The sequence below is a fragment of the Pogona vitticeps genome, chromosome 15, assembly GCF_051106095.1.
Source record: "Pogona vitticeps strain Pit_001003342236 chromosome 15, PviZW2.1, whole genome shotgun sequence".
Classification (NCBI taxonomy): domain Eukaryota; kingdom Metazoa; phylum Chordata; class Lepidosauria; order Squamata; family Agamidae; genus Pogona; species Pogona vitticeps.
The window spans coordinates 3445179-3472500 of record NC_135797.1 but is presented as its reverse complement, the minus strand read 5'-3'; the positions used below and the strand labels follow the sequence as shown (position 1 = coordinate 3472500).

Below are 27322 nucleotides of genomic sequence, written 5' to 3'. Positions count from 1 at the left end.
TGCGTTTGTCCAGCTCAACATCCAGAGACAGGGTGTCAGAGATGGTTGAGCCAAGGTACACAAAGTCATGAACAATCTCCAATTCTTGTGTGGAGATGGTAATAGAAGGAGGTGAGTCCACACCCTGGCCCATGACTTGTGTTTTCTTCAGGCTGATTGTTAGTCCAAAGTCTTGGCAGGCCTTGCTGAATCGATTTATGAGTTGTTGGAGGTCTTCAGCAGAGTGGGCAACAATGGCTGCATCATCTGCGAAGAGGAAGTCCCGCATGCATTTCAGTTGGACTTTGGTCTTCGCTCTCAATCTAGAGAGATTAAAGAGCTTTCCGTCTGATCTAGTCCGGAGATAGACACCCTCGGTTGCAGTTCCAAAGGCATGCTTCAGCATGACAGCAAAAAAGATCCCAAAAAGTGTTGGTGCAAGGACACAGCCCTGTTTCACTCCGCTTCGGATGTCAAAGGGGTCTGATGCTGAGCCGTCGAAAACTACAGTGCCTTTCATTCCCTCATGGAATGATCTGATGATGTTAAGGAGACGGGGTGGACATCCAATCTTGGGAAGTATTTTAAAAAGGCCATCCCTGCTAACCAAGTCAAATGCTTTTGTAAGGTCTATGAAGGCCACTAAGAGTGGCTGTTGTTGTTCCCTGCATTTCTCCTGCAGCTGTCGGAGGGAGAATACCATGTCAGTGGTGGATCTATTAGCTCGGAATCCACACTGTGATTCTGGATAGACTCTGTCTGCAAGAACCTGGAGCCTCTTCAGCACAACACGGGCAAGCAGCTTCCCTACAACGCTAAGAAGAGAGATGCCACGGTAGTTATTGCAGTCACCCCTGTCGCCTTTGTTCTTGTACAATGTGATGATGTTTGCATCCTTCATGTCCTGTGGTACTCCACCTTCCCTCCAGCAGAGACAAAAGACTTCATACAGTTCAGTGGTGATGATCTCCTTACAGCACTTCAGCACTTCAGCAGGGATGTTATCCTTTCCAGGTGCCTTGCCGGAGGCGAGGGAATCCAAGGCCGCTTTTATTTCTGCTAAGGTTGGTTCACTGTCCAGCTCTTCCAAGACAGGCAGGCACTCAATGTTATTTAATGCTTCTTCGGTTACTACATTCTCTCTGGAATATAGCTCGGAGTAGTGCTGTACCCAGCGTTCCATCTGCTGTGCTCGGTCCTGGATGGGCACACCTGTAGCAGACTTCAAGGGAGCAGATTTCTTCTGCATTGGACCTAAGGCCTGCTTGATACCGTCATACATTCCTTTGGTGTTACCTGTGTCCGCTGCTATCTGTATCTGGGAGCAGAGCTGGAGCCAATAGTCATTGGAGCATCTCCTGGCAGCCTGTTGGACTTGGCTACGAGCAGCTCGAAGAGCTTGCAAGTTGTACTCGCTAGGACAGGTTTTGTATGCTGCTAGAGCTCTTCTCTTATCCTCGATGGCTGGCATTAGCTCCTCTGAATGGGCTTCGAACCAGTCAGCCATCTTTTTGGTCTTCTTGCCAAAGGTGGACAAGGCGGTGTTATAGACAGCGTTCTTGAAGTGTTCCCATCGTTTAGGTGCATTTACATTAGCCGGACCTGGGAGGGCTTCCTCGAGTGCTTGGGTGAATTCCTTCACTTTTCTTTGATCACGAGTCTTGCTGATGTCAATACGTGGTCGTCCTTCCTTTTTCGTGTGATATACTCTCTTTGTTCGTAGTTTTACTCTACTACACACCAGGGAGTGATCAGTATCACAATCAGCACTCTGGTAACTGCGTGTGATCGTAATATTAGGGAGGCTAGAACGTCTAGTGAGGATCAGATCAAGCTGATGCCAGTGCTTGGATCTTGGATGTCTCCAGGAAACTCTGTGTTGCAGCTTCGTATTAAAGAATGTGTTGCTGACACAGAGACCATAATAGCAGCAAAACTCCAGCAAGCGTTGGCCATTTTCATTCATCTTTCCAATGCCAAAACGGCCTAGACAAGTGGGCCAAGAATTATGATCAGCACCAACTCTAGCATTAAAGTCTCCAAGAATGAACAGTGACTCTCTTTCAGGGACTTTTTTGATAGTAGCTGCCAGATCGTCGTAGAATTTGTCTTTCACTTCTGTAGTGGATGACAGTGTTGGTGCATATGCACTAATGAGGGTTACTGGTCCTGCTGATGGTCCTACTATTACTATTACTATTACTATTACTATTACTACTATTACTACTATTACTACTATTACTACTACTACTACAGGCAAGGGGGAGGCTGGTTGGTGTTTTCCTTCCCTTTTGAAAAAACAGTAACATTCCACTCTAAAAGTGCCCCAAGTGCTGGAATCAATTCCGAACTCGTAACATCTCCTTTGGGGTGGTTCATAATTTTTATTTTAATTTATTTTAAAAGAAGATACCTCGAAAAGAAGGTTTAAAAAATAGCAAAAGAAGGGAGAGAGTCTCCATAAAATGCTTCCCCTGACTTAAAAAAATAATTTTAAAGGTAGATTGAAACATTTTTTTGCCACACATACACATAACAAAATTGGTCTTCCCACTTGTTTGTCTGTTTGTTTATCCATCCATCCATCCATCCATCCATCCATCCATCCATCCATCCATCCATCCATCCATCCATCCATCCATCCATCCATCCATCCATCCATCCATCCATCCATCCATCCATGAATTCATTAAAGTGTAAAGTCACTGAATGTTGGATCCCACCATATAAATAAGCTTGTTAACCGATGGCAGTGTGAATTGTGATCTCTCGTCCAAACTTGTACCGTGCCTCCAGGTAGGGCCGGCCCTCTCCTCTCTTAGAAGGGGCCACCACCAAAAAAGGCCATGCCTTTTTGCTCCGTTCTAGGTCTCTTCTCTGACGTCACAAAGCGTTACACAACTAAAATCTCAACTGATGGCCTGGATTAAAGAGAATAATCATACAGTACTCGCACACACACACAGAGAGACACACACATGTCCATCATAACATCAGTAACATCTGCTCCATCCAAGAGATAAATCTGGAAGAGACATGGGTTTGAATCCTGCAGCTTCTATTGCCTCTGATTTGAAGTCGAATTGGTTGATTTTTTCTGCCTCCCATCAGCTTGCGTCCGTCCAAGGGTTTTTATACGTATTCACTGTGAAAACGGGAATTTCCATATCTTTCTCCCCTCCCTGCCGATCCTTCTCTGTACGGGAAACCTCCGCCTCTTTCTCTTCTTCCTCTTGAGTCGGAGGGTGATGGAACTCTACCCCGAGCTCATACACGGCCACCCCCGTGGCGGCCCCGATCATCGGGGCCACCACCGGCACCCAACACCAGCAGTTGCCAGCCCTGGGGAAAAAAAAATAACACAGCATATGTTGTGGTTCGGTTTGGTTTAAGAATTTTTGTTGGTGTTCGAGTAAGGCGGAGGGCTCCTGAGCCCATGCAGAGTGCTAGAGGTTGGGGGAGCGAAGAAAAATTTTAAAAGGAAAAAAAAGTTGTAGCACTTTAGAGACTGTTAAAAATTAAATAGCATACCAAAAAAAAGAGAGAGTAACAATCCTAAAAATATCTACTTCTTTGGAGATAACATAATAAAAGAAATCAGAGTAGAGAGCCTCTGAGCATGTCCAAACAGCACGTCAAGAAGCCATGAAAATTAACCACCCCTGCGCTGTCATGCATCCACACCACATTTGGGTCTGAACTTTATGGGTGCTGGGTCCTATTTCCTTCTCAACCCCCCCACCCTGTCCACAAAATAATGATAATAACAGGGACCAAATTTGACAGGAGTTGCCCCCAGAGTGCCGGATCCCAGCCATAGCGGTGACTTTAAAGTTCGGAGCAAGACCCGGAGCGGATTCGCCGCCAGCCTATTCCATGCAACCCTTCCTCCCCCGAAAGGCTCGCCACCCACCAGAACACCTCGGGGCCCCATCCGGCGACGTAGGTGAAGAGACGGGGTCCTAGGTCCCTGGCCGGGTTGATGGCGCAGCCACAGTTGACCCCCATGGCCAGCCCGAGGGCAAGGACCAGGAAGCCCACGGCAAGTGGCTCCAGTCCTGGCGGGATGCGCTTGTTGCGGGTGTCAATGATGGCCAGGATGCTGAGGATGAGCACGGCGGTCCCCAGAACCTGTGGAGGAGGAAACGGTCAGGGGGCTCGACCACATCCAGAAAAGAAGGCCAGACAGGATCGTGGCGGGGCCTCGGGTGGCCGATACGGCGGGGGCGGCTTGGACGAACCGGGCCCGTGGGTGGGAGAGCCGGCCCTACCTGGTCGAGAAAGCCATTGCGAAGGGACAGGTAAGGCGCCGGGTAGGTGGCGAAGATGGAGGCCGTCTCCCGGGGACCCGTGACCGCAAGGGTCCCGTTGCTGAAGCTGTGGATGGCGTCTGGAGGCAGAAACGACAAAAATGGGTCCCTTTTCCAGCATTAATCATCCTCCTGCGCCCTCAAGCCCCTCCCACCGATCAATAACAGATGTTTAAGGCCCCCTCGGAGTCCCAAGTACAGGTGTAACGTAAAGCAGCCGTCACTTTGGGGTGTTTACGTCGGTGTAAGGCGGCCAAAGGAATCTAGGCCGGCTGTAAAAGTGTAACAGGGGAACCTTGAAAGGCAAAAAGTCCTGGAGTTTCGCACCCTGTCCCTCCTTCCTCTCAGATTTTGGGAAAAAGGACTTTACCGTAATATAAGGCGTAAACGGTGCCCGCGCCCAAAAAAGCGCCCGCCATCTGAAACAGGGAAAAAATGGGCAGCTTCCACCACGGGCACTGATCCAGCAGGCACATCGCCAGCGAGAAAGCTGGGTTCAGGTGCCCCCCTGCAAGAGAGAAGAGGAGGCGCAAGAGAATTAGAAAAGAGACCATTGCTTGGAAGGTGATGTCGGTGGACTACAAGACCCATCGTCCCCCACTGGCTGAGTGAGCTGCAGGATTCTGGGAGATGGAGTCCAAAAGAAGGCACCTCACGATCCTCATCTCTAGCGGCTGGGTTTGCTTGTCATGTGCTGGCTAAGAGGTGTGAGATAATTCCAGGAGCTAAGGTCGGTGGAGATAAGAGTGTCAGCGGCGATAAGAGCGGAGATAAGAGTTTCGGAGCAGATAAGGGACTCCTAGTCAGCGGAAAAGCCATGCGGAGAAGAAGCAGGATGTTGGCTCGAGCTACTGTAAACTCTCCCCAAGGACTCCAAAGCCCATCTTCCTCACCTGAGATGCCACCGGAAATGTGGATCGCCACCATGACTGCGACGCCGCCTGCCAAGGCTGAGCTGAAGTACCCGCCCTTCGCCCCTTCGCTGGTGACGGACTGCGCGGCCCCGCTCAGTGTGATCAGCTGGAGCAGAGAGAAAACGAAAAGGAACGGTGGGGGAGAAATGCCGGCGAAACGTCCGGCTGGTCTATCTAGAGAATGGGGTGAGGAGTCACGGATGGTCAAGCTGCACATTAAAGGTCCATATGAAAAAAAATAGATGAAGGGAAAGAACTACGAAGAGCAAAATCTGCTCTCCCAGAAATAGGCCTGTCTGGACTTCCAAAACAGGAGCTGGAAAAGTCGCTTTGGTGTAGAATGGGACCCCCTCAAAAATCTCCCAGCATTTATGGCCACTGTTCGGAGAAAATTGGTAGAGACAGAAGTCCGGAAGTTGACTCTGTTGGACTACAAGGCCCATAAACCCTCAGTGCGGTACAGTGTGCCCAAAATTACGGCCGGCCAATTCCCAGCTCTTGAGAGGCCCATGGCTGTCCTTGGTAGTCCATCAAGACTGTGGGAGGGAGGGGGCGACACAAGAGGAGACCTGACACGGATCCTAACTCAAGACCTACCCAGCAATACAGCATGCTGGTCTTTAAGGCGCTATGTCACTCAGGACAGTGTATGGCTACCCACCGGGCTACCCCCCTTGATAAACACATCACAGTCTTTAAAATTTGGGATACTTCTGTGGGAGGGGAGAGAGATAAATCACATAACGGAAACCCCAGTTTTTCGTTCACAAGATCTGAAAACGGCTCTCCATTAGAGGCCCATTGGAACATTATTCACGGAGGGGGTTGCCAGAAGTCAGAGAAAATTTGGTAACCCCATAACAACAATTTAAAAATTACTTTTAAATGCAGCCATGAAATAAAGGCAATGATTCCTTTTGAAAAAAATAATTTCTCAAGCCCCGTCTTGGCCCTTTTCCCCAGCCTCATACCTCTCAGAAGTCTAATTCCAAACGGCCCCCTCCCAGCACGGTAAATAGTTGGGGACTATGGGGTTTGTAGTCCACATCAGCCAGAAGGAAAAGCTGTCGGTCAAACTGGCTGTGAAACTCCCCCCCCCTCTTGTTCCCCGAGGAAGCAAGATTCGAATTCAACACTCACGATTAGCACGAAGACGCCCAGAAGCTCCGCCAGGCACTGGCGGAGGAGGAGGTTGTGGAGACGGAGGTGGGCCCGGGCCCGGGCCAAGAAGCGACCGTACCTCATAGCAAGCGGGCACAGGGAAGGTGCGAGGAAGACAAAAAAAAACACACCCAAAAATGTCCCAGAGGGAGATGATAGACACACTTCCACAGCCGAGCTCTTGCGGCGGATGATAATCACTAATTAATCTCCCTACACCCACGGTGTTTAAATTGCCCTGATAAGTTGCATAAGGGAGGGGAAAAAAACGCCACCATGCAGATGGGAACGGAGATCCCAGCACGAAGGTTTGGCAGGAGTGTGGCAGAGACAACCGATCTTTGCCCTCTCCCACCGGTGGAATTCTGACCCCAAAGTCAGCCAGCTGGCACGTTCGAGCCGCTTGGAGATGACCCGCTTGGAGATTTGCACTCAGCCAACCTCGTGACGTGGCGGCAGAACAGGCCAATGCGATTTTTAGGCTGCACGAACAGCAGTACAGTCCCCAAATTCCGCGAGGTTCATGTTTCCCCTTCTGTTTGGCGCTCGGGAGGGTTCGTCTTACTCCCGGGTCCACTTCTGGACACCACATTTCAAGAAGGATGCTGAACAATCTGGAGCAAATTCAGAGGAAGGCCACGGGGATGATCAGGGGACTGGAAACCAGGCCCTCGGAGGAAAGACGGAAAGAACTGGCCACGTTTAGCCTTGGTACTGTACACCTCTGCGGGGTATCACTCCAGCCTTGCAGTGGGGCCCTGTAATTCCAGATTAAACCCTGAAAATAGTCCTCCACCCCAAATCTCTTTGAGAAGCCACAGGGCTATCACTGAAAGAGACCTTCTTTTTGCAGCCAAAGGCTGTTCTTTTCTATCGCCCTGTGGCAGTGAGTTCCACCATCCAACGTGCACCAAACATCTTGCTGCTCAGAACATCTTAAGCCAGATCTTTCAAAATCCACCTTTTACTAACCATGCCAGCTGGTGGATCCTTAGAGACTCAAAGCCAACCTCCCCACCAAAAAAACAAGCCCACCACTTGCTGGGTATACAGTAGGACCCTCGTATACACAAGGGATTGGTTGCAAGTTCCCGTGGATGCTGAAAACTGCTGATAATAATAAATGCTATACATAACATGGTAAAAGAAAAAAAAATCCAGAAAAAAAATATTTTCACCGTGTATTACCAAAACTGGCCACTAGGCAGAGCCAGAGATCATGCTATGTATTTAACTACAAGAATACATAGCATGGTCTCTGGTTCTCTCTAGTGGCCAGTTCTGGTAATACATGGTGAAAATACTTGTTTTTGATATATTTTTTTCTTTTACCATGTTTTTCCTCTTTTAGTATTTTTAATATTTTCAGACCACAGATAAGTGAAACCATGGATATTGATCTCACTGATACAAGGGCTCCTACTATATATTAAACCTGCTGAGAGTGTAATTAATAGGGATGGAGGAGAAGAAAGAGGTGGTTAACCAGAGAGAGTTGTTTTCTTTTCTCATTCTTAGGTTCTTGACTAGAAAGGACCGGAGGTGGAGAAAGCCCTTCGCCTCCCCCTGAAGGCTGAAAAAAAGATACAGGCGACCCGTGGAAGTAAATAAATAGAGATCTTTATTTATTGTTCTTTTTCTTGACCGCACGGCCTGCTCAGAAGACAGTCGGGCAGCGGAGTAGCTGAAGACATATAGGAAGGAAGTGAAATTCCAGCTAGATTTGGGCCTCATCCTGGAGACAGAAAGGAGGAGAGGAAAGGAAGGGGGGGGGAAACAAGAAACAAAGCTGTTGAAAATAGAAGGGAGGGAATCACACCCCACAGCTCCTCCAACACCCCGAACCCCACCCAAAATAGAACAGCTTTAAAACCCGAACGTCCTTTCTTGGTGTACGGTCCAGCTGTCTTCCAGTCGCTTTGTTTTGCTCATCACGACCCAGAGGGGGGAAACCCCAGCGTGATCCCGTCTCACCTCCAGCACTACCCACTGGGCAGGACTACCGGCTTGAGAACCAGCGGCGGAAGAAGCTGTCCAGGATGGGGTAAGTATCGCCGAGGCCTTCTTGGCGGGGGGAACCGAACGGCGCCAGGGGCCCTGTAAAGGAACGGCCCGCTTAATGGGGACCCAGGTTGCTGGGGCTGGCACACCCCCTTGATGTTAGCGGTGTCGTGGAGGTTTTTCTGCGTGTGTCTGCCAAGGTGCCATCCTGGAAAGTCTGTACACCCAACGTGGAATGCAAAAACGCTCTTACGCGTTCTCTCTCTCTCTCTGAGTCTCCGAGCGGTTTCTGCCCAAGACTCTCGAGAGAATTTTGCTTCTCTCTTCTCATAACTCACCGGCATCTCCTTCTCGCGGCTCCCCTGCACTCCGCCGGGTGACCACGGTTTCCTCATGACCTTGGCTGTCGCGCACGGTCCGGCGTTCTTCCACCGTCTGGAGAGACCAAAAATAAATAAATAAATGGCTGACCTTCCAAAAGAATACCAGGTGGGTGGGTGCAGGAAGTATAAATGCCCTCGAGTCTTGGAAGGAGCGGAAAAAATGAACCCAACTGGATCTTTTCCCAAGGCCTGAATGCTTTTTGATTTCTGAGCGTTTGTTTCTCATGAGGACTAGAAACCAGAACCCTCCTAGAGGAATATTCTCCCAGCTCAGCCAGAACTGGCCGAGTTTGCTAAAGATCCTGTTTTTTTACAAGACAGAGAGTGATGGGAAACATAAAACACACACACACACACTTGATGCTGAGACAGTTTTCAACTCACCCCATCCGGCCCCATCACTTTTGTGATGGAGACGCTCTTGAAATAAGACCTGGGTTGGGCTGGCGGGAGGACGGTCTCGAGCCCTTCCGAGGTGACCCGCGAATCCAGATCTGCAAGGAAGAGGAGACTTTTAAGTTTCTTAAAAGCCGCAAATTCTTGGTTTCCACCTCCCTTCCTGGCACGCCACCGTTTTCGCCTCTCACCTCCATCCTCCTTCGGGGTGCCTGCAGGAGGGGGGTGCACCTCAGGGAGCTGCGAAAACAGAAGGGAAAAATAAACTGAAGCTGCTGTGTTTTGGGCACGGGAAACAGAAAACAGACATGCACTGGAAGAGACCACAACGCTAGGAGAAGTGGGAGGCAGCAGGAGAAGAGGGAGGCTGGATGTGAAATGGACTGACTCAGTCAAAGAAGCCACGACTTTTGGTTTTGTAAAACAGTTGAATAGGGGGGCTTTTTTGGAGATCCCAAGCGAATATGACCACCACGATTCAGAAATGAGTCGATAGCACGTCACAAAAAGGAATTATTTTTACAAACCCAGAAGAACCACTCCGGACACTTCTGTTTTGACAACTGTGCCCACCATGACACATCGGACCCACCCGGACCTTTCTTTCCTCAGGTCAAAGAATAAACGACCTTCCACAAAATGATAATGAGAAAACTTTAGAGATGGTGCCTGGCAGACAGCATTACTCACCCCGTGGAACGGGCGCCAGGGTTTTATCTCTGGAACGGGAGGTCCCAAGTCATCCTCAAGGGCTCTCCTGCTGGGCCTCTGGCTATCTGGATGTTTCAGCATCGAATCCCGAAGCGTCTGTCTCTTCTGGTCGTCAGGCGGTGGCGGAGCCTCTATGCCACGAAAATCTGTGCCCAAAAGAGAATGAACCGGTGCCAATTAGAGCAAAAGTACCTATGATCCCCCATTTCTCTTATTGACCATGCTACTTTGACAGTCACCTTCACTCGCTTGATGAGTGGTGCCTCGCTTAACGACGATAATCCGTTCCAGCTAAATTGCTGTAGAGCGAAATTGTCATCAAGCGGGGGGGGGGGGGAAACCACTGAAATGCATTAAAAACTGGTTAATGCGTTCCAATGGGCTAAATACCTAACCGCCCAGCAATGATCCTCCATTGGGCGGCCATTTTCTGGTGCCTGTAAAGCGAAAAAGCAGTCCTGAAAACAGCAGGGAGCCATTTTGCACAGCAGCCGGCCATTTTGAAACCCGGCGATCAGCTGTTTTTAGATCGTCGTAATGCAAAGAATTGGTTCCCGAAGCAGGGAACCGATCGTCCCAAAACAAAAATCGCCCTTTGAAACATCGTCGTGAAGCGGATTTGTCGTGGAGCGGGGTAATTGTTAAGCGGGGCACCACTGTACCTCTGGACCTTGGAAATGGTCAGTTTCATCTTTGCCAAAGCCTGGGAGTTTCAAGTCCTCCTGAGTGTGGCTCGCCTGGGAAAAAAAGGCCTAGCTGGGAAGGCTTCCAGGCCTAGCCTAGGCCGAGCTCCACTCTAGCTTCCTGCTTAGAAAGGAAGCTCCCCCAGTGTTTTCTGAATTGCTTTGGTTGGCTCTCTTTGCCAATTATCACCAAAGCCAAGCTCCTCTGTGAGGCCCTCAAGCTCGCTAGCAAATAGGCAAAGCAAACGAGTTCAAAAAAGGACGCTCCTAGCAAGCCCTGGGGCAGCTTCCTTTCTGCCCAGGAAGTTAAGAGCGGAGCTCGGCCTCGAAACCTTTGAACTAGGCCTTTTCCCAGGCGAGTCACATTTAAGTGCCTGTAATTGTGGGTCTCTCCGGTGGAACTCCGAGAACAGAGAACGATGGGAGTTGTGGTGAAAACAAAAACGAACCCGTCGTCCCAAGCAGCCAATGGAGAAATGCAAGAACCGGAGGCCCAGATCCAACGGAAACAATGCATGGTTTTAATTCGAGTTGTCCACGACAGCTCCCAACAGTTGTCTTGTCTCTCCAAGGCTCAATCCTGAGCATACAAGGGGCCAAACTTCTCACCTACCGAAGGGCTGTGCTGGCAAGCCCATCGCTCCCATCTCCCTGAAAAGGGCATTAAAATCCCGGAACAGCTCGTCAAAGGCAAAGTTGTCGTGGAAACGCATCCCGTCCGGCCCAAACGTGAACCCGAAGTCAAAGCGTCCGGGCCCGAAGGCAGATCCATAGCCGCCGTCCTCATCCTCCTCCTCGTCTTCATCGTCATCCCGGGTGATCCCCCCGAAAAAGGGGTCTCGGGGCCTGGGGAAAAACAGGAAAGAAAAGATGCAAAAATGTAGGAATCGGACGTTTGGGAAGTGGAAAGAGCAAGGATCTCAAGATTTCTGCCTCTTAAAATGAGATTTTAGTCCTCTCTAAGGACTCTGGCATCACCGGAGTTGAGACAGGAAGGTCATTTTGTCATTTTAAAGCCAGATAAACAGACAGACACCAGAATCTTTTATTAAATATTAGCTCCAAAAAATCTACCCAAATCGTTCAATGAAAATACCAGTCAGCCTACCTCGTAGGGTTGTTGTGAAGAATTAGAATCAAAAACAGGGGGAAGGATCTGGACTAAGAATTTGGGTCTGTCTCGGGAAGGGGAAAGGGGCTGTAGCTTCGGCCTCCGCTGGAGCAGGCAGAAGCTCAACCGGTGCGGCTTCAGCTGGCAGGCTCCCAAGCCTTGGGTCACCCAGATGTTCTTGGACTACAACTCCCATAAATCCTGGCCAGCCCAGCGAAAAGGCTTCTGGGAGTTGTGGTCCAAGAACATCTGGGTGACCCAAGGTGGGGAACCCCTGGAATGGAGCCAAGCTGCACCGGTGGGGTTTCTGCCTGCCTCTCTTCAAACTCTGGGAGTTCGAGAGGGTTGCAATGAATACACATGGACGCTCAAAGGAAGGGTGGCCAGCAAGGGGGTGGTGCGGAGACGGAGTCCCCCCCCCCCTTTTATTACTCACCTCTGCCCCCCGGGAAACCCGAAAAACCCCCGAAAGACGTCGTAGAAACTCATCCCACGGCCGCCGTAAAGCAAACCCGCCACGCCTCCCCTCCTCGCTGGCCTCTTCCGCCACTCTGTCGCGAAAGGCATAAAGCCGGCCCTCTCACGACAGCGCCGTCACTTTTCACCGGAAGAAGCCTGACCCAGACCGGAAGGTGTTTCGCTCGCCTTCTCCGGAAAGCACAGGAGTTCATAGAGCTATGAAAAAATGAAGAGGGGCCCATCCTCTTTCCCTCTCTTTCCTAAAAGAGAAATACCTTGTAGAGAGGACATGATTTATTGGCTGATGTTAGTTTTATGCTCAGAATCCCAAAACTGAGCTTTTTTAAAAAAATAAAAAAGTAACTCTCAGCCGGCCACCTTTTCAGCAGAGCCAGAGATTGGGTGTTCGATTCTCCCCTCAGGGCCTCCTTGAAAGGGGCTGGACCAGATGATCCACAGGGTCCCTTCTAGATCTGCTGTTCTAAGATGATGATGGTGTTGTTGATGATGAGCAACAAACCTTAAGACTGCACCACAAGAGGGCACTCCGGCCTCTGGAATGCCTCCTTTAATGGTCAACAAGTTGCAGTACACAAGTCATCCACAGGGGGCGCCCCAAGGCAATAAACCAGTTCTTTTTACTGAGTGATACAGGGGAGGATAGTGGTGATGATGATGCACAGGCAAAGCCAGCAGGGGCCACTCCCGCAGAACATGAGCAGCACAGAAGAAATGCTCTTGAGGATGGATGTGCAGAGTCACCCAACTAGATCCTGCCCCTCAAGCCACTTGGGTTGAGAGTCCAACACCACCCTTTATCTATGTCCCCAAGTGCGGTTTTAGAACTCTGAACCATCCCCTTCTCGTAAAGGTAGGCAAGGCAGACAGCTATAAGCGACAGTGTGGGACACTCAGTATCCTCGGTTTTGGTGAACATGATGGAAAGAAGAGGGTTTTACTCCTGCCCACAAGTGCCTATCTAACATATACAGAGGTGCCTCGCTAGACGATGATAATCCGTTCCACTGAAATCGCTGTTTAGCGAAATCATTGTCCAGCGGAAAGCATTTCCCCATTGGAATGCATTGAAACCTGTTTAATGCGTTCCAATGGGGAAGAATCGTCGTTGTCTAGTGAAGATCGGCCATAGGAAAGCCGCTTTGCAAACCGCCGATCAGCTGTTTAAATCGTTGTCTTGTGAAGCTTAGGTCCCGAAAACACCTGTTTTGCGAGCGTGGAGGGAGCTGTCAAAATCGTCGTCTAGCGAAAATCAGTTTGCGAAGCAGGGACCAAACATTGTCCAGCGAAATTCCCCCATAGGAATCACTGATTAGCGAATCGCTATAGCGATCGCAAAAAGTCAATGTCTAGCGAAAAAACTGTCTAGCGAGGCACCACTGTAATAGCACAAACACCAGAAGGCAGAAAGAAGAAAAAAGGCAGAGGAGGGAAGAGGAAAACCATCCCCTGTTTGACCATTTCTCACCTAACCACTCAAAGCCCAGCCCAAGAGGGTAGGGGCATTCATCCGTAGTTACACACATGCTCACACACAATCCTAGGAGCAAATGTTTGGGGAAACTAAAGGAGGTGGGGGAGGAGAGACAATTCTAGAACTCTGATCCAAGCTAGGGATGCCAATGCGAATCCTGCACTTTACGCAACACAGCTGGCCGAGTGTCTTCACAGGAACGTATCCCACAAGGTGACCTCAGATCAGAGATGGTCAGGTCAAGGGTGGGCAAATTATAATACCGACTGGGCAAGATGGTCTCCTTGCATGTGGATGATGTTGCCGAGAAGCAACCAGTACTCTGAGAATTTAGGGTCTAACCGCACAGGGAAATACATCGCATTTTGGGCCACTCTGGGCCGTTGGTTTGACCGCACTCTCTGATCCCACCCTAAGTTGGCGGCTACTGTGTAGGGTAAATGATGTCATGCCCAAGGGAACGGTCTTGAGGGTGGATGATGGAGCCAGATAATGGGCACAAAGATGCTTGATCTGCCAGATAGCTCAGAGGTTGAGCTCCCTGGCTGTGGAGTCAGAGGTCGGGAGTTCGATTCCCCCACTGTGCCTCCTTGACAGGGGCTGGACTGGATGATCTATAGGGCCCCTTCTAGCTTTATAAATCTAAGATTGTTGAACTGCTTTATCAGTCAGTGGTTTAGGGATCTGGCTGCTGAGCCCAGAGGTCGGAAGTTCCATTCCCCTACTGTGCCTCCTGGACTTGATGATCCCTCGGGTCACTTCCAACGCTGCACTTCTGAGATTATTAAAAGAATAAGCTGCCTGAGGCTTTCCATATGGGACGCTTTCCAAACCACGTGGTTTAAGCATCTCTCTCCTCATCTTTTTGCAGGCAAATCCAGTCGCATCCCCCCAGCCCTACCGTTTTCAGCACAGAGAATGTCCAAAGTGCACTGCAAACGTTTTAATACTGTTCAAAAGATTACAAAAGGAAAAGAAAAAGAAAGGAAATTCAGACCAGGAGGCCCTGGTGGAATGATCTTGGTTTGAGGTTCAGGGGGTGCTTTTTGAGGGGTTCAGCCACGGAGTGCAAAGAGACCAGGTTGGGAGATCTGTCTCCATCCCATTGGACTCTGGAGTGGGCAGGAGGCGATCGGAGTCCCCACGGCGGGAATCGTGACACGGAGTCACACAACGGTACGCAGGCAGCTTCTCATTGCCAGCCAGCCGGTGCGATTATGGAAAAGTAATCCGGTGGTCCTCAGCACCCCTAAAATTCCAGTGGTTTGGGGCTGCTTCCTGGGGTATTTGGACTCTGTAGTGGCTGAGTTTCTCCAGCTTAAAATATATATATATATAAAATCTACCTCATCCCTTTTTCGTAAAATGATCAGTCTTCAAATCTCTAAGTGCAAATCCATTTTTTTTCTCCCTAGCAGATCCAAAATTGGCCGACATTTATCACCAGAAGGTACTACTAAGAAACAGGGGGGTGGGGGTGGGGGTATGGGGGAAATCCCAGTCCCCATATTCTGCCGCTGTCACCGACCAGGATCCAGCCTGGGAAAGCTCATCATCATCATCATCCTTCCGGAAGGAAAACAGAGGCTTTCCGGGTGGAAAGGAAGGGAGGCGCCCGGTGGCGCCCTAGCAACCGGTGGCATCCAAACAGGCCCGCCGTTCACCGTTCACTAGATCAAGGAACATTTGCTGTGGGTTTTGGACGACCTCTTCAGGTCCAACGCTCCCTTTGTGGGTTGAGCCTGAAAGAGAGAGAAGGGTCGGGAAGAAGGGAGGGATCGGATAAAAGCCAGGAGAATCATCTCTCTCCCTTCTCCGATAGCTTACGCCCCTGGTGAGCATCGGTTGCCCAAAGCAGCCACGTCACTGCTCAATGGCCAGGGACTGGCTGGAAAGATCAGAGAAAAATAGAGATCTATCTAATCCAACCATCAAAGCACCTTGTATATAGCCTGCATCGGACTTTTCAGGTTCCATATCCTTCCATCCTTCCATCCTTCCATCCATCCATCCTTCCTTCCATCCATCCATCCATCCATCCATCCATCCTTCCTTCCTTCCTTCCTTCCTTCCTTCCTTCCTTCCTTCCTTCCTTCCTTCCTTCCTTCCTTCCTTCCTTCCTTCCTTCCTTCCTTCCTTCCTTCCTTCCTTCCTTCCTTCCTTCCTTCCTTCCTTCCTTCCTTCCTTCCTTCCTTCCTTCCTTCCTTCCTTCCTTCCTTCCTTGCAACCTGCCTCATCTTCCATTAACATATCTAACCTCCTTCTTTTTAAAAAAAGATGCCAACTGGTGACTGTGTCACGTCTTGTAGCCGTGAGTTCCACTGCTTCGCTCTGCACAGACTGGAAAATACTCAAGTTACACTGGACGAGTCTAAATTTCTAAGAGGACGAGAAAGCTAAAGAAGAGTGGGAAACTCGACCGCATTCGCTTCTTTCTTCACTCCATGTATCAAATCTGCCAACTTCTCACTGCGTCCGCAGTTTGATCTGGCTTCCACGTTGTGAGGGTTGCAGGTCCCCCTCCGAGGAGAGAGGGTTAGGCTGCTTGTCTCCAGCCCTCCGTCCCCAAGCTAGCTGACTTCATTCCAGACTAGCCCAAATCTTCCCTGAAAGGCCAACGCAACTCACCGATCTTTTGCTTGATTTCAGAAGAATGTCCCGGGCCAAAGTGTTGAAAGCCTAAGAAGCGGAAAAAGAATAATAATCTTAGAACAGCAGAGCTGCACAGGGACCCGAAAGAGTCCAGCCCCCATCAAGGAAGCACAGGAGGGATTTGAACGCCCATCCTCTGCATCCAGCCAGCGCTCTGTTGCAAGCATGCATCAAGAAGGGTTTGGAATCCTGATCTCTCTTCACGACACCCCTAAGAGGCAGACCACCCCATCTCCCATTTAAGAGACAGGGGACGGAGAAGCAAAGAAGCTGATTTACTTCCAAGAAGTTCACTTTTCTCATTTGGATGATAAACTGCTCCTGGATGCAGAGGCTCCATTTTGCTGCCTTTTCATCCCACCCATCTTTTTCTCTCTCCCGTGGACTCATCCTGATCTTTTTCAAAAGATGCCACCCACCCACCGATGCCTTCCCGGCACAAGGTGACCCGGATCAATCCCATAATAAGATCCCCTCCAGCATTCTGCCGAGCACGCCTCCACCTCTTCTTGTCTCCTTCGGGTGACCGGTCCTGCGCTGGCCACCATTGGGTGGCTTGGAGACCCCAAGGGACCCTTTCCCTATCGATTGGTGTGACTCACCTCCTCTACGTTCACACTGGATTTGGCACTGGTCTCGAAGAATCGGATCCCATGCTCCTTGGACAGCTGTCGAGAGAGTAAGAGGAGCTTGAGAGAGAGAGAGAGAGAGAGAGAGCCTAGATCCCACCCCGGTCAACAAGTGGTTTACCGGCCACCATTTGGCTCCATTTTCAATTTCCGCCGCGTTATTCTGTTTTTTTCCCCAGATCTGTTTCCATTCAGTTTTGGCTCCTGTTTTATGTCTTTTATTTTATTTGGTATTTTAATTGTGCCGTTGTGTCTCTCTTTTGATTGCAAACCGCCCAGAGTGGCCCTGGGCCAGGTGGGTGGGATAAAAATGGAACAAATATATAAAACAAATACGTTTTAGCAAAATTCAACCCATCTGCCCATCTAAAGGGGGGGGAGGACCTCGGCCTTTGTGCAAACTTTATTTCTTAATTCATTCTTTATTAATATTTGCACCCTTTACTGTCGTTGCCAGCTTTGTGTGTTGAATGGCAGAGAAGCCACCTTGGATCCTTCTTTAGGAGGAAGGCAGGGTGAACATATTTTAAATAAATCAATAAACGTTGCCGACCTAGTATTGTGGTCTTGAGGTCTTTCAGGTTTCCAGTGCTGGCTCCAGATATTTTGCCGCCTGAGGCCACGGAGGGAAGGCAACCCCTCTTGATCCGTATAATAGAAGCCCCAGAGGTCAGAGAAGGATGATGATGCTTTCCAGCAGGAAGTGGAAAGACTGGCTTGACCGGAGGGAGGCACCGTCAAGCGGCTGAGCCACCTCTTCCTCCCACGGATCCTCCTTCATGCAATTCATCCTCCTGCCCTCATCCCTGGCCATAACCCACATTTCTCTCCCTTGGAATCAGAGAATAACAGGGTTGCAGGGGGGCCCTCGAAGGCCATCAAGTCCAACCCCATGCTCAAGGCAGGAACCAAAATCAAAGCAGATCGGACAGACGGAGGTCCAGTTTTCTCTCGAATGCCTCCAGTGTTGGAGTGCTCACCACCTCCCCTTGAGGTCATGGGTTCCCTCGTCGTACTGCTCTAAACAGTTAAGAAGTTTTTCCCCCCTGATCTTCAGGCTACATCCAGCTTTCTGTCCCACTGTTGCGTGTCCTGCTCTCTGGGAGGCTCGAGGACAGATCCTGCCCCTTCCTCTGTAGGCCAGCCTTCATCCTGCCTCTCCGACCGATACCCCTTACCTTCTCTGCACGCTCCTGGGGCACCTTGCGCTTGCTTTCCATGTCACACTTGTTCCCCAGCAGAAGGCGTTCCACACCAGCTGACGCATTCTGTGGAAAAGGGGGATACACGTTGGGGGGGGGGTGCAAATGTTCTACAGCATGCCAGGTCCTGAGCGACCCTCCCTGCAGCTTTATGCTACCCATTCCTTCCTTCCTTCCTCTCTATTTTTCCTTCCTTCCTTCCTTCCTTCCTTCCTTCCTTCCTTCCTTCCTTCCTTCCTTCCTTCCTTCCTTCCTTCCTTCCTTCCTTCCTTCCTTCCTTCCTTCCTTCCTTCCTTCTATCCATCATTAGCTCCTTCCTTCCTTCCTTCCTTCCTTCCTTCCTTCCTTCCTTCTATCCATCATTAGCTCCTTCCTTCCTTCCTTCCTTCCTTCCTTCCTTCCTTCCTTCCTTCCTTCCTTCCTTCCTTCCTTCCTTCCTTCCTTCCTTCTATCCATCATTAGCTCCTTCCTTCCTTCCTTCCTTCCTTCCTTCCTTCCTTCCTTCCTTCCTTCCTTCCTTCCTTCCTTCCTTCCTTCCTTCCTTCCTACCTACCTACCTACCTACCTACCTACCTACCTACCTACCTACCTACCTACCTACCTACCTACCTACCTACCTACCTACCTACCTACCATTCAAAACACCTCCTTCTCGGCCCCTCTCTTCCCCCCCCAACCCGTCCCTCTCATCCACCCATCTGCCCCGCTCACCAAACCCCAATTCTTCCCACTTGCCTCCTTAATGCTTTTCATCCAGTTCTGGATATTCTCGAAGGATTTTTCATCCGTGATGTCGTAGACCAGGATGATGCCCTGCAATGGACGGGACGTGGGTGCGAATTATTACCGAAGGCTGAGCGTACCCTGCCTCGCTTCTCTCTACGTGTCGCATCAATAGCAAAACACGAAGTCCACGTAAGTTGAAGGGAGCCAATGAATATCAGGTTCGGGCTTGGAGGGGCCCTGCCCCAATCTTTCGTTCGCCAGCCTGTGTCTGGATGCGTTTCCCCGTTTTAACCTATTCTGAATGGGGCTTCCCAACCCTGTCCCTAGATGGCGATGTTGATCTTTGTCCTTTTTTTGGCTCTGTTTTGGGGGGTGGGGGGCGGTGGCAAGGAAACACTGACACCTATTTCAACCTGACCCAGAGTTTTTTTGGGGGGGGCAAGGAGGGTTAGATCCCATACCATAGCTCCCCGGTAATAGGCAGTGGTGATGGTCTTGAACCGTTCCTGGCCAGCTGTGTCCCTGAAAGAGAAAGAAAGCCCCCCCCCACAAAAAAAATCAGAATTTGAAGGCAGGTCATCATTTATTTATTTACGTCTATCCTGCCTTTCTGCTGAAAAAGGACCCAAGGCTGGGAGGTGTGATCGAAATGGGGAGGAGATGGGGGGGGGGATTCTAGCTCCTGTAAGGCATCAGCACACCTACCAGACCTGTAACTTGATCCTTTTCCCTTCAATTTCCACGGTCCGGATTTTGAAGTCGATTCCTAGATGCAGGAAAAAAAGAGGGCTTGGTGTCGGTTAAGGTCTCTGATCGGGGCTTAATTCACCGGGAATAACGAGGCTAGCACAGACCAACGGGGCTATCGGCTCTAAAACCACTACCATGAAGGGCAAAATGAAAGCTGAAGTTTAAGCATTCGGCCAGCGAGCTGCTCTCCCGTCCTGTGCCAAGAAACAAATTCCTTAGCTCGGGATTTTTTTTAATAAATAAATTTGCAGGCACAGAATCCTTTTCATTTTCAGTGCCTGCCTCTCGCACCACAATCTCTGGGGTCGATTTCGGGGTTTTAGTAAGAAATCAGAGCGGATCCTGCTTTTCGCTCAGCTCCTAAGCATTGCTGGTGACATCACATGTTAAAGGGACCCTCTGGATCATCCAGTCCACCCCTTGTCAAGGAGGCCCAGTGGGGGCGGATTCGAACTCCCAACCTCTGGCTCCACAGCCAGAGATCTAACCCATGTGGCACTTTTTTTTTAAAGTAAGATTCCTGTCCTCATGGTTTTGAATAAGAGGGAATGTAAATCTGAAAATGGGGTTGACGGAGTCCGTTTCTGGGTTTATCGCGGTTGGTCCGATGTCTCCGGACAACAGTGCCCATGATCCCCAGCCAGCGTGGCCCAGAGCAACAGACAAGGAGACGTGCGTCCCGACAGCACGCAAACCTTTCACCGCCCTGTCCTAGTCAGTCTCCGAGTGGGACTGTGTCTGTGTGTCATTTTTAATCTTGTGCCTCGGGTGGCAAAATGTGTTGGGTCAGCCTCCCTGCCAGAAGGGGGAAATTGGATCTGTCCCTCTGACTTCTGATCTCTCCCGGATAGAGGCCAACCCTTGGCTAAGTGACTTTTGGTTGATTACCCCGTTTCCCGGAAAATAAGATCGAACCTGAAAATAAGCCCTAGTAGGATTTTTCAGGATGTTGGTCCTACAAGCCCTACCCCAAAAATAAGCCCCAAGTGAAGTGAAACCCCCACCCTCTATCCTTGTGCAGCCACCAGAAAAAGAGGACAGGACTGTAAAACATCCCCTGAAAATAAGCCCTAATGCAATTTTTGGAGCAAAAAATTAATATAAAACCCTGTCTTATTTTTTTGCGGGGGGAAACGGTACATCTTCCATAATCCTCCAGCCACCTGGAAACCCCCGCAGCTTTTTGCTGGGTTTTCGTCACTTTTCCAAACTTCCCCCCCCATCCCTTTCCCAGACTCTGATCCAGGGGGATTTTCACCCTAAAAGGGGCTGGGCACGGATTAGGACACGCAGGGTGGGTGGATCGGGTCCCCAGGGAAGGGGAAACCTCCCCCACCCCTCAAAGGATCCCACCAGATCCCCCAAAACAGTCTTACCAATGGTGCTGATGTAGGTCCGGTTGAAGTTGTTCTCGGCAAATCGGATGATCAGGCACGTCTTCCCGACCCCGCTGTCTCCGATCAGCAAGAGTTTGAAAAGGTGGTCGTAAATTTTGGCCATAATCGGACCCCGACCCGACCGATGGGGGAGGAAAGAGGGAAGGGGAGAAGGGGGGGATTTTAAAATATATATATATAATTAAATGAAGGATTTAAAGTGGAAAAGAAGGAAGTGGGAGAGGAAGACAGAAGGGATCGGACACCAGGGAAGGAAAAGTTGAGAGAGGTCGGGAGCAACTCCGCCTACTCAAAAAAATTCTCTTCCCCCCCCCTCTAGTTCTTCCTCCTTCCTTTTTTTTTTTAACCCCCAGCCTGGAGCTCTAACCACTCCCCCCAAAGTCCTTTTTTGCTAGAAGGCAGGGGAAATAGATGGGGGGGGGGGGAGAAGAGAGGTAGGAAGGGGTTAAGTCCTCCAGGCTGACTCAGCCCAGGGAGGAATTTGGTATTTCAATGGACCCGGGAGAGTCTGTAATATTTTGTTAAAGCTCCATCAGATGGTTCATTCATTGACAGGGAGAAGGGCCCCGCTCCAGGGAAAGTTTGGAGGCTGGGGATGAACCTGTGGAATGGAGGGGAGGGTGCCACGGGGCATGCACAGAGTGCCTCCTCTTACATCCCTGCTGATGAATCGCTTGAATCTCCCATCCCAACACAGGCATGGGGTCTATGGGAGATCGGTTGCACGATACACACACTCACACCCCGCGGATGCCAAAAAAAGCAGATATAGTGAACACTACACATTGGATGGTCTCTGCCTCCCTGTAGCCGCCTAGAGTGGTCAGTATGACCAGATAGGCGGGGTATAAATGGAATAAATAAATAAAAATAGTTCTGGTTTAAAAACTTTGGAAATGCATAGAAATACACTTTTCTGGGGTTTTTTGTTTAGTTTGTTCTGGCAGGGGATAAGTGACTCCGCGGATACTGATCCCGTGGATAGGAGGGATCCCAGTGTACATGAATGGTTCCAGGTCTGCCAACTTTTCAACGTCTTAACGGTCCCAATTGAGTTTTCCACTGAATGGAGACTTGACCTCGCTTCTCTGACATGGCCGGAGAAAAACCTTTCCAGGGAAACACTAAATATGACGAACTGTGGTATAATTGTAAATGAACTGTTCCACTGTTCGACTTATTTAGAGTTTCCCTGAAAAGCTCCATGCCTGGCCCATCAGACTTGGAAATGAAGCCCGTGTTTGCTCTTGGTGGCCAATCACAGAACTGCGTTCTCTTGAGGTTTGCAAAGGCGGGAAAAGTTCATGGTAGGATGAACGAATGTGTTCTGTTTTTAAGTGAGCTTTGCTTTCAATTACACACTTATATTCTTTAGTTTCAACCTCAGTCTGTCGGTGACTGTCCGGAGGATGATGAGCACTAGACTCGCCTAACATCAGAGCAAAGGATAGTTATTTTTTTAAAACATCAAACCCAGATTCTCCGTTTGGGGATCAGCAGAATATTCGCTTTATTTCAGCAAAATTGCAACACAATTTTCTCCTTCGTTTATTTTGAAGACGATAAAGATCCAGGATCTCAGTCTGGTTAAATACAGTAAAACTAACAGCAAACATTAGAAACAAGCTTTTGGGTCTTGCTTTGAGAAACTGTGTGGGCTACTTTTATTTCCTTGAAAACAATCAGTTTTTTGAATTGTTTTTCATTTTTACATTTTTAAAGGATGTTTCAAAGAAAATGAATAAACAAACTTAACTTGCTAAATGAAATTGGTTATTCTTTGACACTTGGTTGCTTTAGCGGAAACTAAGTAACTTTGTTCCACGAATCCTCAAAACTTTATTTGCTTCTTCAAATACTAAGTGATGAAGCCTTAGAAGCTGGAAATTCGTTGCTAGAAGGAGTAATAATATTTGCTTATTTAAACTTTTAATCCAAAGCCCCAAACACCGGAGTGGGCAACTTGAGACCCTCCAGAAAAGCTTCTTTTTACTTCCCCGCCATTGACTGCGCTCGGTATCGTTATGTGTCCGATTCTGTCGGACAAAATTCAGCAATCCGCTTGTGGATTGCAGAAATGCATGGAGAGGAAAGGGTGACCTGTAGGCAGCCGCAGCCATTGCAACTAGGCAGAGCCCCCCTGTGTGGGAGCAGTCTATCACTGATTCTGCAATGTTTTCTGTAGGGCTATTCCCTGCACCACCTCCAAGGGAAGGGCCAGAAGTTGAAAAATAAATCAGAAAATGGTATTTATGGAGAACAGTCAGAATGGCCTGCTGAAGCCATCATGGTTTATGTCCTGTCATGTCCTGTCATTCTATATTTCTGCGTTTTAAAAATTAATTTTCCAGTCCTTGAGAAAGACTGGGATGTGTTTTCAATCTGTTTTTCCTTTCTTTGGTGTTCTTCTTTTTCCTCTTCTTCCTTCTCCTTATCTTCTTTCTCTCTCTCCATATTCCTTTAGCTGTATTATTCTTAATTTCATTAACAATGCTCCTGTTACCGATTGGCTTTTGCACTGGAATCGAACGGCAGACGGCTCCTTGAGCAATAACGGTTGAGATCCCCTCGAGTGGTAGATTGCCCACGGAGTTTGGCATGGCGAAGAGCGCCACCGACTGAAGTCAGAAGGACAGGAGGGTCGGGTTCGAGAGTTGCTTGGGGACCAGCGGGCACGCTGGCTCTGGCACCCGGGGAGGGGGGGGGGAGACCAAGAAACGTCTTGACCGTCTTCAAGGGCAGCCCCAAGCCGAGCCTGTTGCAGTAGTCCATGCAAAGGCCTGAGTTTCGCTGGAAGGGCCGGAAGGACGGGCCGAGAAGGGAAGGCCCAAGGTGCTGCCTTAGCGGGTTTTAGGGCCAAAGGGAGGGGGGTTTGAGACCCATTTCCTGGCTCCTGATCCAGTCTTCTATCCAGTGGTCCCCAACCTTCGGCCTCCAGATGTTCTTGGACTTCAGCTCCCAGAAATCCTAGCCAGCAGAGGTGGTGTTGAAGGCTTCTGGGAGTTGTAGTCCAAGAACATCTGGAGGCCCAAGGAGGTGGGTTTGAACCACGACCTAGACTGGAACCCAGGGGAGATTTCCTTCACCTCAGCCCTGATCCTAAGGGGCTGAGCAACTTTTCCACCCTGGCCTACCTCGCAGGGTTGTGCTAGGGACAAAGGAGGGGGCGGGGCATAAGCGCCAAAGGCAAACCAGAAACGTGTTATCTTAAGGAAAATGGAAGCGTGCCACGTATTTAAAATGAGGGCAGGGGGGGTGCAACGTCCTGCATAAACTTTTTGTGTTTTTGTTTGTGTATTTGTTTTCCTTTCCACCCAGGCCTGCTCAAAATGGCGGCCGGAGGGGGCCTGACCTTCCCAAGAGGGCCGCCCCGAATTTCCCCCCGCCCCCTTCGCATCATGGCGGCCGCCGGGACCTTCCCAAGATGGCGCCCGCCCCAACTCTTCCGCATCGTCGTCGTCCTCCACCCGGAAGCCCCGCCCTCCCCCCCGCCACTTCCGCCCCCGCGCGGGAAACCCCGGAGCGGATATAGCGTCCTCCTCTTCCGGCGAAGGCTCCTTTTCGGCCGCCGCTGCCTCCACGCGAACATGCCTGTGAGTCTCTCTCCGGCCGCCGCTCCGAGGCGCTTCAGGCCGGCTGGTCGCGGGAGGGCCCGGCGGCTGGGAAAGGAGGGCAAGGCCGGCGGGGCCTGGGCGGCGAGGAGGCCCCTGGAGGGCGCCGTCGCTCCGGCTGGGCAGGAGGGAGGGAGGCGCGGGGCTCAAAATGGCGGCCCTTGTTTTGGGAAGGGGGGGAGGGGGCGCCACCGGCCGCCCCTCCCCCACCCCCCGTTCTGCTACTAATAACCCGCATTAATGAGTTGGTTCATGAGGAATATGTGGGTTTTAATATGCGCTCCTCTGGATGCCTGCGCCCGATCCTACGCGGGCTGGCGCAGGGAGGAGGAGGAAGCCATGTGCGCGCAGGAGGGCAGCCTTTTTCATGGGGAGGTCGGGGAAGGGATGATTTCCCCCCCTTCCAATCTGCCAAGATCCGGGTGGGGGCTCTGAGCCGGAGACGCCGCATGATGGGCGTTGGAGTGATTTGGGGGTGGTGGGGGAGGTTGTGTGTGGATGGCTTCTGAATGAGGGGATCAAAATGGGCCAGAGGTGGGGGGGGAAAGAGAGAGAGAGAGAGAGAGCTTGGCTGCCTGGGGTTTGGAGCAGATCAGCTGGTTCTTATGTGTTTTAATTCTTTATTTAAAATAGGTTTCCCGCCCACCCCAAGCTTTCCGCTTATATGCACCCAAACTTGCAAAGGAGGGGATGATTGTGTCCCTCCACAGGTGGCCCAAGATGGGACTTTAATGCCCAGAAGGGTTTTGGAAAGAACAGGTTCTCCCTGAGCTGGAGGATGTTAAGAGAACCAGTGGTTCCCTGTGAGCTTAATAATAATATAATTAGACCAATAGTTCTGCATCATCTAAATCAGTGGTTCTTAATCTTTGGTAACCCAGGTGTTCTTGGACTGCAAATCCCAGAAGCCGCAACCAGCACAGTGGGTGGAGAAGGCTTCTGGGAATTGCAGTTCAAGAAGACCTGGGTTGCCCAAGGTTAAGAATCTCTGATCTAAATAATAAAAAGAACAGACCATCACGAGATGGGTAATGATCATCATCTTAGAACTGCAGAACTTGGAAGGGTAAAAGACATTTCTAGCTGCTGAAGGAATAAGTTTGCACCTTCTTGGTCGCAAGGAGGGGGGGATTGGACTTCAGGGCGCTTTCTCCTGGGCCTGACCTTTTTTCCTTTTCCTTTCCCCTACCCTGCCCATCCCTGCAGCTGGCGAAGGATCTCCTGCATCCCTCCCCCGAGGAGGAGAAGCGGAAACATAAGAAGAAGCGCCTGGTCCAGAGTCCCAACTCTTACTTCATGGATGTGAAGTGCCCAGGTAGGAGGAGAGGCTTTGCCCGAGGCCTTTTGTGCAGCGAAAGAGGGAGGTTGGCCTCCTTTCGCTCCAGGATCTTCTAAGGATGGAGAACTAAATGAATCAATTTAGTTGTGTTTGCTAAATGGCTGTATATTTACACTCTGCCGTCAGTATTGTCCATGGCTGGTTAAATTGTTGGAAACCTTTGGTGGGGGGGAAGGGGAGCGAAGATCTTGCCTGTTTTACATTTGCTCAGCAACTTGTTTCGTGTTTGGGATGCAGAAAGAGCCGTTAATGTGCTGGCTGCATGTCATGATCAGACAGGAAGCAGTGAAAGGCAGTGCCTTCGTGGTTGATGGTACATTAATCCCCCTTTCCCTGTTTTTAACTGGTGCCACGTCTTGTTTTAACGGGGTTAGTTCTGTGCCTTCAAGAGATTTATTGTGTGCCACTTTTAAGTTACTGTGGGTGAGCCAGTGGTCCCTGTTTACAACCGGCGCAAACCCAGACTGTAGAACGGACGAGGTACAGAAAGCAAATCGAGTGGGGGAAACGTTCTAGCAAATGCCCGTTACGCCTTTACTTGGGTCAGTTTTGCTCATTGGCGATTTCACAGCTCCTCTTTCCTTCCTTGTACCCAACCGCTGGCTTTCTTTCCCCCCTGCCCAGGTTGCTACAAAATCACCACGGTCTTCAGTCATGCCCAGACAGTGGTTCTCTGTGTCGGTTGCTCCACCGTGCTGTGTCAGCCCACTGGCGGAAAAGCAAGGTTGACAGAAGGTAAGAGGGTCTCCTGAGCCGTTTCTCACATGATGGGAAAAGATTTCCTTGCAGTTAACGATTGACCTAACAACCTTTTCAGGCAGAGGGGCCGACCTCTGGCTTGATTTTATGCTTGCTAGGTGTCAGATTTAGGTGGGAATAACTGCTTTGGTTTGGGTAGTGTAACTTTCTTTTTGGTGCTGCTGCTTCAGGTGGGCCAAAGTAAACTCTGCTCGCCGAGCTGTTCTTACCAGCTGACAGGGCCGGCATGAAGGAGCTGTTACCTTCTACGCACAAGCAGACTTTGCACAAGGAGGCGTGTGTGGCGCTGTGGACTTTCCTCCGGCCTACTTTTAATATTTGGTTACTTCCTCTTGGCAGGATGCTCCTTCAGGCGAAAGCAGCACTAAATGAAGCGGATTCCCGTCCGGGATGGGTGGGGCTACTTGCGCAGTCCGACGCCGACGCCCCCAAGGGCGCAGACTTGAGCGGGACAGAAGTGGAACGGCGAGCGGGAACAGTGGTGGCTCTGGAGCGGGGCAGCTGTCGCTGCGCCTGCCAAATAGGAGTGTGGTTTCCGAACTGTCCTTGTAGCCTCACCCATTTTTGACCCAATAAATTTTGGATATAAAGACAACCTGTTTTTTTCCCCTGTGTTTACTGACTCCAGAAATTGCTGGTGACTTTGCAGCCGGGCCG

At 50.2% G+C, this 27322-nt stretch overlaps 4 protein-coding genes across 7 annotated transcripts in view; 1 reads left to right on the top strand and 3 right to left on the bottom strand.

Annotated features, from left to right (window-relative positions):
- The window catches only part of ATP8B2 (ATPase phospholipid transporting 8B2), a 48863-nt gene extending 41953 nt beyond the window's left edge, over nucleotides 1-6910 (bottom strand). The window contains exons 1-5 of the mRNA XM_072984254.2: nucleotides 6344-6910; nucleotides 5183-5309; nucleotides 4660-4797; nucleotides 4251-4369; nucleotides 3893-4110 (exon numbers count right to left, since the gene is read on the bottom strand). Coding sequence (XP_072840355.2) covers nucleotides 3893-4110; nucleotides 4251-4369; nucleotides 4660-4797; nucleotides 5183-5309; nucleotides 6344-6448 — 707 coding nt within the window. The 5' untranslated portion in view covers nucleotides 6449-6910. The remainder of the gene's footprint in view (nucleotides 1-3892; nucleotides 4111-4250; nucleotides 4370-4659; nucleotides 4798-5182; nucleotides 5310-6343) is intronic.
- Nucleotides 6911-7967: 1057 nt separating this feature from the next.
- Nucleotides 7968-12244, bottom strand: HAX1 (HCLS1 associated protein X-1). 3 transcript variants are annotated; one of them, XM_020810785.3, is made up of 8 exons: nucleotides 12086-12244; nucleotides 11148-11384; nucleotides 9835-10001; nucleotides 9336-9384; nucleotides 9133-9242; nucleotides 8704-8800; nucleotides 8339-8461; nucleotides 7968-8099 (listed from the first exon to the last, which is right to left on the bottom strand). In XM_020810785.3, exons 2-7 carry the CDS (start codon nucleotides 11347-11349, stop codon nucleotides 8364-8366), a joined length of 723 nt encoding a protein of 240 aa, XP_020666444.3. In that variant the 5' UTR covers nucleotides 11350-11384; nucleotides 12086-12244; the 3' UTR covers nucleotides 7968-8099; nucleotides 8339-8363. The 3 variants fall into 3 exon arrangements, with proteins under 3 accessions (XP_020666444.3, XP_020666442.3, XP_020666443.3); XM_020810783.3 differs by having other exon boundaries at nucleotides 11152-11384; nucleotides 12086-12205; XM_020810784.3 differs by lacking the exon at nucleotides 8339-8461 and having other exon boundaries at nucleotides 11152-11384; nucleotides 12086-12210.
- A 2284-nt stretch (nucleotides 12245-14528) lies between these two features.
- On the bottom strand, nucleotides 14529-22373 carry RAB13 (RAB13, member RAS oncogene family). 2 transcript variants are annotated; one of them, XM_072983866.2, is made up of 8 exons: nucleotides 20936-22373; nucleotides 19515-19575; nucleotides 19271-19331; nucleotides 18819-18896; nucleotides 18060-18149; nucleotides 16855-16920; nucleotides 16229-16279; nucleotides 14529-15342 (listed from the first exon to the last, which is right to left on the bottom strand). In XM_072983866.2, the coding sequence occupies exons 1-8, from the start codon at nucleotides 21057-21059 to the stop codon at nucleotides 15271-15273; spliced, it is 603 nt and encodes a 200-aa protein (XP_072839967.2). In that variant the 5' UTR covers nucleotides 21060-22373; the 3' UTR covers nucleotides 14529-15270. The 2 variants fall into 2 exon arrangements, with proteins under 2 accessions (XP_072839967.2, XP_072839968.2); XM_072983867.2 differs by lacking the exon at nucleotides 18819-18896.
- Nucleotides 22374-24404: 2031 nt separating this feature from the next.
- RPS27 (ribosomal protein S27) lies at nucleotides 24405-27260 on the top strand. The gene is made up of 4 exons (XM_072984094.2): nucleotides 24405-24549; nucleotides 25774-25882; nucleotides 26531-26641; nucleotides 27005-27260. The coding sequence occupies exons 1-4, from the start codon at nucleotides 24544-24546 to the stop codon at nucleotides 27031-27033; spliced, it is 255 nt and encodes an 84-aa protein (XP_072840195.2). The 5' UTR covers nucleotides 24405-24543; the 3' UTR covers nucleotides 27034-27260.
- The last annotated feature ends 62 nt before the right edge of the window (nucleotides 27261-27322 follow it).